Genomic DNA, 10783 nt, shown 5'->3' with positions numbered 1-10783 from the left:
TAACTCTAGGTTTTTTCAAGCTCCTCATAGAGTAAAAAACATATTTCTCAGATTATCAACTGTGAGAAATGATGTAGAAATGTTTTTAAGCATAAATCACACAGCACAATTTCATCCCCCTTAATATGAACCTTATTGTGTTCATTGGAAAGTTAACAAAGACTTCCCGGTAAGTTTATTTACGTATTAGAGGGATTGGAACAAACTCAACATACTGTATTATCAGCATAAATAGGCCCTCCCTGGGTATCATTCATCCTTGAACCCTTGAGGCATACTTGGCCTACAAATGATAAGGAGTGGCACCTTTGAAAACTAGTTGCCCTCAATGTTTTGTGCCATGTTTTGCCATGTCAAGTTTTTCGCAGTGGTGTAAATAAATCCAGCCAAGCCAGATTTGGTATGGGGACGTCAGCATGTTGGGCTCAACAGCCTTCTTTATCGAACGCTCTTCTTCACACCTGCATCCAAGTCCCAGACACACACATGCTCAGTGTGTGTTGTTGACCCCGATGACGTCATCACTATGTGACAATTGGGTGTGTCCAAAAAGAGTTCTCCAGGTGGTGAATGTAGTTCAGGAAGTCAGCTGATGTGGGCTGGGGTGTGACAAAATTCACTTAACTTAGCATTCTATCTGAAGACACCAAAGTCCATTTAAGTTAAACTGAATCACTGGCTTGGTCGAAAAGAAAAACTACATGTAGCCAAAGCAACAGCATGATTAAAAAAAATTAAAAATTCCCTTGGCTGATCTCAAATTAAAACATTGCCAGTTTTGCAAAGTTTAACATGATGAATTCAAAGCTTGGTTTAAATAATGGTCGCACACTCCCTGCTTTTTAAGCCACTTCTGTGAACCAGCACGATTCAGCACAATATCTGCCGCCTGCAACTGCACCTTGTTTTCCCTCCCTTTGCTTTGATGCGATACGGGTTTAACTGGGATAGAGGTCCAAATGCCATGCAGACCAAGTAAACACAAGTGCAGCTCACACAGTCGAGGTCTGAGTTGGCGGTGACGCTTTTTGCAACCCGTGACAATAATGCTGACTCACTGTAGCTTTAAATAATTTTGTTATTTTCCATGCTATGATAGCTGTGAGTCCATTGTGCCAAAACCCCACCGAAAAAATCCTAGAGAAGCAGCATCCAAGTATATTTACAGCTACATACTGTATGTACCGGCGACCCAGTGTTCTTTAAATATGCAACTTAATCTGTGTCCCAGATTTCGATAGTGAGTCACCACCTATTTAAATGGGAACTGACTTCAGACACACAAACATGGTTTTTGCTTCCAGAAGAAAGGCGTCAGGGGAGAAGAGTTTTAATTAGTATCTTTTTGGAAAGATTCTTCTTGTGTTGCTGATGCATACGCTCATGTTAAATGGTTTTTCGATGCGATGAAAAATTATGTTCACACTTTGTTTCATTTGTATCGGGAAGAACCCAGTGGCTTCCTCCTCTCCCCCCGCGAACATATCTATACGGAGCTCTGTCACTGTATGATTTTCCCAATGTTTTAATTGTGCAAACAAGTAAAGACAACGTGACTCCAAATAGAAAATGTGCGCTTAAAAATTCTGATTGGGTAAATCGAGTTGTCAATCTCTAAAAGTGAACATATTCAGGATGATTTGAGTGAACAATGGTGCATCAACTTTTTAAACTTCCACTGAACGTCATGTTTCCATTCCAGTTGGAACTATTCTCCTCTATTTATCGAACCGCAACCCAGAACGGATAAGCAGCATTAGATAATGGATGTCTGGGTTCATTAATCCTTTTTCTAACCCCATCGATACGGTATTTAAGGTACGAGGCAGTGATTAAAGCACTGCAATTATGTGTTTTTATGAATCTGACAGACTGAAGTGGACATTTGACCATGGCAGCATAGTGGTGATAAATGCTATGGCTAGTATTTTGGGGGATATTCATGATGGTAATACTCCAGGTCGCTAAGCTCAATTGTCTTGGGATTTTGGGGGACAGCAACAACGGTGGCTGCCATGAAACACGAGATAACGGCCGGAGCGGAGGGAGGGAGTTTGCAGTCTGCACCGGCTGCTAATTGACCTGCACAGGCCCAGCGGACCTGCCCGTGAACGACCTTGTGTTCCGCTGCTTTGCCGAGGGTTTACGCATACGTTTGATTATACATGAACACAGAGAAAAAAGCCAAGTGTTATGTGTGAGAGTTTGAAAGTCTGGTGATACGGAGGTGGGTGGGTGTGCCGCCCCGCCTGTGTTTTTGATCAACATCAAAGATTATACTCTTACATGTGGCAATTGGCCAGCAGTGCTTGTGTTCAGACTGCGCGTTTGAAATTCAGGCTATTTCACTGCTCAAGATTTAAATGCATTTGATTTCTTCTTTTTTTTTTGTTGAGGAAAAGCCTTACAACAGCGGGGGCCGAGCGTTCACCGCTTCGCATCAAGGCAGGCTCTTGAAAAATGTAAAGCACCCAACCAAAGAGAAATACTGCTCTGAGTCCAAATATCTCCAAAATGTCAAAAGCAACAGCGCAACGCCCGAAAATGAGGATCCAGTCATTACTGATTCACCCGCGCGTGTTAGTTGAAACGCCATTGAAGTTTTATTAAGGATGATGAAACTCGTAGCCCGTTAGCGTTCACAGCTACATCTGAGCCTCTTTCTTCACACTATACTGACATTATTTTTCTTCACAAAAATCCACAAAAAATATTCCTATTTCGAGGTAGCCCCACCTACTCCTGTAGTAACGGACTCGAGTCCGGACTCGAGACGTTTTTCTATTGTCTCGGACTCGTTGGTATTTGCACTCGGACTTGGCCACTGGTCTGGACCGAGTCCACATCGAGTCCTGAAGTAACTTCCCCCCTCAAAACAAAACCACTGATGAAAACAGGTATCAGTCTTGAGAGCTGTACGTTGGCCGGGTTCAGCAGAACGCACTTTAAGTTTCAGTTTCAGCACGCCGAGAGGGAGAGACTGGTGGTCGAGCGAGCGAGTGAATGCAGAGAGGTCAAATAATTGAATCAGAGAAATAAAATGCTTTTGTTTCATTTATTTTAAATGTGATTGCTTCATGGTGGTTGGGTCGTAAAGCAGAAAAAGAACACTGGCACAACTCTGCACAAGACTGTGCGGCGTAACGTTGACTTGTTTTTACTGTACATATGACAATAAAGGCCTCTTGAACTCTTTAAATGGACTCGGCCTTGACTTGGACTCGAAGCTCTTTGGACTCGCTCTTGACTCTGGACTCGACTAGTCCTGGTCTCGGACTCGACAAAGGTGGACTTGACCACTACACTGCCTATACAAAGGGCAGTAACACTCTTAGCGATAAAGCTGATTTTCGGACATCTATTAAACTATTTTCATCATAACTTCCTCACATTTAGCCTCAGGGGATTTTAACCTTTCCCATGGCGTAATGTTTATATCCAAGACTCATTTGGATTGAGTCACAGGCCGCGTCTAGCCTGCGCAAGCTGACTGTTGCACGCTTGTGAAAGCAAGACTTGCATTTCAGCTTTGATGTCGGTTCCATTACTCATCTGAGCCAATGCAGTATATTGTTAAATGTCATTCTCCGCAGTTACAGGCATGATCCTTCACAAGGTGTGCCGCTCAAGTCGGGACAGGCGCTCACCCACACACACACGCTGAGCAACTCATGACGACTGTCGCCAGGTCATGAAACGTGCCAGAAAGCCCCGAGGCCGGAGAATCGGCGGTGACGCATTCCGCTTCCGTCAGACGCCGGCACGTCACAACAGTCGCAATGCGCGGCCCACAACGCCTGCGGGGGAAGATGGTACCGAGTCCAAAAGTGCCCGGTGGAATTTTTTGGGAAATTGTCGGAACAGGATGAAGATTCCGTCGGTTTTTCGCTCAAATCCCAGACTGGCGGGAGGTAGAATAAGAAGGAAGTGCTAATGAGAGAGGGGTGTGTTGTTTCATGTGTCTCCAGAGCCGCGGCGCTCGCAGCGTATCATCATGTCTCTACCTGACACATTGAGCTGTTTCCATGACATTTGACTGTCAGCAAACAGATTTCACATTTCGGGGATTCTCACAGTGTCCAGAGAACTTTCGCCATTTTTAAAAAAAATTTTTGCCATTAATTCAATTTGGTGGTTGAACCTCATTACAGCCGCATTTTGTTTGTTTGTTTTGTGTGTGTGTTTTTGAAGACCTGTAATCAGCTCTGGAGCAGATTGGCAAGCATTGGAAAAAAGACTTCACACTTTCATCTTTTGATAAGACGTTGTTGAATAAGAAGATTTGATTCACAAAAAAAAAAAAAAGAAATAGATTATTTTCTTTGTTTGAATTAGGTGAATTATCCACTCCCTGTACTATCTCATTATGACCATCAAAGGTCAAGGTCACAGCATGGGATGAAAGTTTTAGCCAAATTTGCTAATTCGTGGGGAAATAGGGAGTTACATATTTACACGTCTGTCCTCTTTTCTGATTTCTGTATTTTGATCCTGGTACTGATTGATTGATTATCGATTCAGCTACATCTGCATATGTATTTATTTAATTTTTACCTCTAATATACACTTACTGATTTAGAACTTGTACATTTGTTTAGACTCATGAACCAGTTGAATTATTGAGACCCTTTTTTAAGTGATAATGTAGATTTGACCCCAACCCCTACAATATTTACTTTTCCCAGTTTTTATGTTTTAAGTTTCTTACAACAAACCATCTAAATCTCCTCGAAAGTAACTCATATAGTGAAATCAACTCTTCTTGGGCTTCATCGTGTGAAGAGATTTGGCAAAGCTGTTCTTCTTCTTTTGTAGACAATAATTGTATTATTGTCTTCAGAAGATCCACAGCCTCGTTTGTAGCAGTCGTCTTTGTACGTGAAACTTCCAGAGCATATTGATTTTTATTTTTTTCGAATCTGTATCCTTTTTCTTTGTGGCAGGAGGAAGAAGGAGGAGGGGAAGCGTGAGAAAGTTTCCTGAGGTAGAAGGAAGGTGTGTTCACAGGTGTGCCGGCCCTCCTGTGTATGGTCTGTTTGGTTTTTTTTGTGTGTGCCAACCATTGTTGTGTGGATGCAACACCTACCTGCAGGTGTGTATAAAAGGCAAAGGCGTGAATCATCTGTTTCAAATCGTCCCTTTCACTGCGCCAAGTGCTGTAGCTCCGGCTTGTTACACAATAACTTCAGTCCGTGGCTCCATCAGTTTCCGGCTTTGAAGATGAAGAACTTTCCTGTCGTGCTTATTCTCGGACTTCTTGCTGTTGCCCAGACAACACCTGTTACTCGTGAGTAGAAGCTCTTTTGTTTTCTTCTCATTTCATCAGTTTTTCGAAGATTTGCTCTTTTTTCTAAAATACTTTGGATCTGTATCATGTGATTTAGTCTTTGAGGATTAAACTTTCAAATTGAGGTCCGAATCCAGGTGGATTTGTTAGGTTTTTTTTCGCCTTTGTCGACACATTCATCGATGGTCAATGAAACTCTTCTGGTTCAGGTCTCATGGGGCCACAGTTATGGCTGTCGAAAGGCTGACGAATACAGAAATGATCCCATACAGACCTGTGAAATTTCAATAATTCCCACACTGTCCCCGCTCTTACTCCCCCCCCCCCTGTGAGTCAGCACTTTTCCGCTGCCGCCACCCGAGATGCTCTCCGTGTTTCAGCTCGGACTCTCTCCGTGAGAATAGGATTTCACTGTCAGTGCGCAGGTTTCGCCGGCACCTTCCAGATCTCACACACAGTCGCCTTTGTGAAATGTCCCGAGCTGCTCCGGCAGGCGCATTAATGCGTTTGGGACTTGAATAAGGTGAAACCAAAGATCGGCACAGAGCTGTTCCACAAGTCGGGGCCACTGGTAACCGCATAGGGAACCGCTTGAGCAGAACATGACCGGGCAGAAATGGAAAACTGAGATGTGTGATCTGATTCTTATAAGCTCTTCTTTTTTTTTTAATTAACCGCTTTAAAACCTCCTCTCTTTTTTTGGGCCTCTGAGATTTCGCAAGGCAACAGATTATGTGACCTGTCGAGGTCAGTGAGGGAACAGGTGCTCAGATCATTTACTTAAGAACTTGTCAAGATTAAATTTCATATTGTAAATAGAGATTATATTTAAGTAGCGTTGCAAAATTATTACGAGCAAAGCGTACTCATTCTGAAGAGGAGTTCTAAATATGAATGGTAATTTTGATTTCAAATATTTGATAATCAAGACCCATAGACCCTTTTTTTCTGTAACTGGACACGTGCCAAAAAATGGTCTCTGTATTTGAAATGTTAAATCTGACTCTGAAATGTCACTAGCAGCTATACCTGTCAGGTAAATATAGAGCATTAAGAGTACAGTGTTTCATACTGAAATGTAAATAAAGTAGCATAAAATGGAAATCCGATGTTAAGAACCTGGGAACTGTACTCGAACACACGCTAAAAACGTCCCACCACTGAGTGTGATAATAAGCTTTATGACATATGAAAAACCTCATCGCTGTTAATCTGCCAATATCCACATTTAGAAATAAAGCAAACGCGTTTAGAAACACATTTAAATGAGCAAAAGAACCATGGATATTTCCATTCGGGATTTGCTAAAAAAAAAAATCCTTTGCCTAATTCGTCCTCTTGCTTCCCCCTCACGTCATGACGTGGCCCCGTGACAGTGGCTTCCCTCCAACTCACACATGAGCAGTCACGGTTTATGAGGCGTTGTCTAAAGTGCGGTTTGCGTCTTAACAAAACTGATGCTTTTATGAGTATCCCTCTCTTTTGTTAACCCACTCGCTGACGATTAGCGGCCCAGGTTAATCATTACTGTTTCCTACCACACCTCGTCAAAGAAGACTGCGACACAAGTTTATACAAGACTCTGGGGGCGAAGCACCTTGGCCCAGTGCGCTCGCTATGAGATACTTCAAAAAGAAAAAGAGAGCTGTGGTAACTTTCCTTTCCGCTCATGTCGGGGCGGGTTGGTAAACACTTGAGTTGATCTGTGGATTTTTCCATCTCTGTGTGCGTCTTAGCCGTGACCCAGATTCCCACCAAAGCTGAGGACGAAGTGCTCCGAGAGGCGGTGACGGACGGGTTCCTCATCGATCACTTCTTCCCCCGTTCCCTCACAACTGACTCGCCCAAGAGGAACGCGACCGCCCTTCCGTCCCAGCAGCCGTCCTCTGACCCGAAAGAGGATGCTACAGACGCGCCCGGCGAGGAGACCACGACCCCCGTGTTCGTCCTGCATGGAGGTGACCACCATGCAACCACAACCCACAACGTGGTGTCGTCCACGGAGCCCACATTCCCCAGTTCAGATTCATCTCCCACCGAAAGACCTCAGTCTAGCTTTACATCTTCATCGGTGCCGAATGACGCCCAGTCAAACGCCGCCACCACGGACCACATCCCGGTCTCCCAAGCCACCGACGCCGCTGTCTCCAGCTTTGACTTCCTGGGCACTCTGAGTTCAGATTCTGGGTCTGGACACGAAGAGGAGCCAAGCGAGGAAACGACTGCGAGCTCCAGTGCGGCCTCCGTCTCCAACACAGACACTAGCGCTGCACCATCAACCGACACCACTGCTCTACAGTCACGACTGTTCGTAGAGGTTGAAGGATCAGGATCAGGATCAGGAACGATTGCAGGTACGTGAGAGTCACCAACTACCGAAAAGGCAAAACGGCAATAGTTATACCTCTGTCACTAACATATCGACTCCACAATGAAGATCTTAACCCTGTGTTTTTATGTATTTTTTCCACAGACACTAGCACTGCGCCATCTACCCCCACGACTGCTCTCATCCAATCAGGACAGTTTGGAGATGATAAAGGATCAGGATCAGGATCAGAATCACGACTGATGGCAGGTACGTCGGAGGAGTTTTCACAGGGAAAGGCAGAAAGACAGCAACGGTCATGCATGCTGTCATTGTCATATTGTCTTCATGGGTTTGTCGATGCAGATTGTAAGCCTGCGTTTTTATGTTCCTCCACAGAAACTAGCACTACACCATCAACCTCCACGACCATTCTTATGCCGCCCAAAGCTCCACGAGTGCTCACAAAGAGTGCTCCATCAGAATCGCCTGAGGTGGATTCACCGGTTGAAGAGACAATAATTCAGAACAGGTCTTTCGAGAACCAGTCCACAGAAGGAGGTAATGGCACAATCCCTTTACCACCCAACAGTTGTGCCCTGAAATCACCAGCATGTTGGCTTTTCTTGTCAGAAAGATTTTTAAGTCGATGTTGTTTTTTCAATCCACCTTTCAGATCACAAACCGCAAAAAGTGGAGAAAAAAGTCAACGATCCATCACCCCGGGGCAAAGAGAAGAGCACACCAGGTGAGTCCCAGAAACAAGAAGTGTGTACGTAAGGTGTGTGGAGGTGTAAGCCAATCTTATTAACCTCGACTCTCCCATATCTCCAGGTTGGATCATCATCCTTGCTTTCATTGTTGGCGTTGCAGCACTGGTAATGCTCTTGGCCGCCATCGCTACCAGAGACAAGTGAGTGCAACAATTCATTTTTGACTGTACACTTTTTTTTTTTGGAGGGGCGGGGGGGAGCAGAGAATTAAACTCTTCCTTCATTGTGCAGGTGGAATAAACCAACTCAACGGGTGTCCCAGCCAGAGACCAAGGCCGGCTCCTCAGACCAGCAGAGGGAGGTAGAGATGGAGACATTCCTGCACAAGGACGAGCCCGCGGAGAACGGCAAGTCGGCGGAGTACACAGTCATCCCCCTGGACGAGCTTCCAGAAGATTATTCGTCACACTGACGTTCACAAAGAGAGAGAGAGAGAGAGAGAGAGAGAGAGAGAGAGAGAGAGAGAGAGAAAGACCCTAAGGAGGCTTGAGCCTCATCACAGAACCACATGACTGAGGATCAGAGGAACGCGTCCCCTCGGAGCCGTTGAGCAGAGAGGCCTCCGGTGGACCGACTGGAGATCTGCATTTCGTGTCGTCCCCCCCCCCGCCCGCTGACTTTCAACAACTCGTACCACGCCCTCGCTCTGAAGCTGCAGCGACACTTTTGGTTGATTTATTTATTTTCCATATCAACTCTGTCATCAACTGTAAAAAAAAAAAGGAAAAAGGAAAAAAAGAGATTGCTTGGGTGAGATTGGACAAATGCCATTTATTTCAAATACACTTTAAAAAAGATCGTTTCATTTCCCGGTTCATCGTTGTAAATAATGAATTAATACGCTGTTGTTGTTGCGGTTGTTGTTGTTTTTTAACTCTGATAAAAGAAAAATGACTCTGTCCAGTTTTGGGTTTTTTCAGTGCCTTCATTGTAATATAACTGAAATCTGTTTTTGTAATAATATTATTTAAGACTTGTGTTGTGGATTGTAACTTTTATCAAACTGCTCTTTTCCCCTCCTCACAGTCATTATGTACGCTCCGAGCATTGGACGGCAGCACTCGGCCCACTTGCTCATTAGCTTCTCTCGACAACCTACCCGTCACCTCAGCTCGTCGCAACGTGCATTTGTCGAAACGTTCACGTCGTCTGAGAAATAAACACAACGCGGCGGCTCATCAATAAACATTTATTTGTTCTCATTAATATTTACCCCCCCCCCCCCCCCCCCCCCCCCCCCCACACACACACACACACAGGTATTAAAACATATCTTCAGTCCATGCATTTCGCCTGAGAAATATTCCTGCGCTATAGCTGATGTTGTGCGAGGGAACTCAAATCCGGCGTCGCGTGTACAGTAGTCGGTCGAAGTCACAGGAAGTTCTGCATTAAAGGGGGAGGTGTTGCGTACATTGTTGGACTGTTACGTGTGCACAGAAGCAAAAACATGAAGATAGAAAATACAACTTTTATTATCTAAAGATTGTACAGTTTTGCATGTTCATAGAAAACACCGTTACACACTTTAGGCCGGTCTGACTTGAGAACATATTCTTATTTGGTTTAAGGACCAGTGACGACAGATTTGTGGGAAAAGTCTTGGACATAAGACATACTGTAGGTACCAGCACACGACGATGCCCCTTACTGCGCTCATAACACCCAAATGACCACATATGCAATAATAATAATAACACAAAGTCAATAAACACGTGACTGATTTGGGGGGTTTTCTTCCGCGACAACCCTCTGGGGTAGTTCCTCTTAAAAACGGATTAAATTTAACGAAAAGTACATTTGTAAATAACTCGCCCTACATTCACGACCCCTTTGATACAACTAGTGGCCCATTAAAAGAAAATTATAATTGTACTAACATTGTTACTGTACATATATTTATATATATATATATATCGAGAGAGAGACAGATAGCTATAGTCTTTATAGAAATGTTTAGCATAGCAAAAACAAGTCTGACCGAAAAAATTCTATACATTCGATTCATACACTGATCTAAAGAGGGTATATACACAAAGTGCAAGGAGGCACTTTAGACATGAACATACAAGCTGGCGCTCATACGAAAAGGAGAAATTAACGATTCAGGTTTCACCTACTTTTGAAAAGGAAAACAAAAAGTCTTAAAACGTACAAATTCAGCAAACACCCGACGACCTGGTTGTTATGGCGTGAGATTTGTACGAGCGATGGAGGCAATGAATTTTAGTGTGCACTCGCTACGGACGCGACCTTATCGCTAATTAATGACAAACTTGTTATCTCTCTATAAAAAAACAAAACTAAACAGAAATCCTGCTGCGCGAGAAAAACAACCAAAAAAAAAGCTGCAAACATCTAAACGTTGGTGTCTCGTGACAGGAAGGCCCAGCCGTCCTCACCCAGAGGTCAGCG

The 10783-nt window shown here is 44.1% G+C and overlaps 1 protein-coding gene across 1 annotated transcript; it reads left to right on the top strand.

Moving 5' to 3' along the window:
- The first annotated feature begins 5083 nt into the window (after positions 1–5083).
- LOC118302714 (mucin-5AC) lies at positions 5084–9387 on the top strand. The gene is made up of 7 exons (XM_035629085.2): positions 5084–5287; positions 7024–7641; positions 7761–7865; positions 7995–8156; positions 8272–8343; positions 8430–8508; positions 8600–9387. The coding sequence occupies exons 1-7, from the start codon at positions 5221–5223 to the stop codon at positions 8778–8780; spliced, it is 1284 nt and encodes a 427-aa protein (XP_035484978.2). The 5' UTR covers positions 5084–5220; the 3' UTR covers positions 8781–9387.
- The last annotated feature ends 1396 nt before the right edge of the window (positions 9388–10783 follow it).

Source organism: Scophthalmus maximus, chromosome 4 (assembly GCF_022379125.1).
Source record: "Scophthalmus maximus strain ysfricsl-2021 chromosome 4, ASM2237912v1, whole genome shotgun sequence".
Lineage (NCBI taxonomy): Eukaryota > Metazoa > Chordata > Actinopteri > Pleuronectiformes > Scophthalmidae > Scophthalmus > Scophthalmus maximus.
Note: the sequence above shows the minus strand (reverse complement) of the source record. Positions and strands in the feature narration are given on the sequence as shown.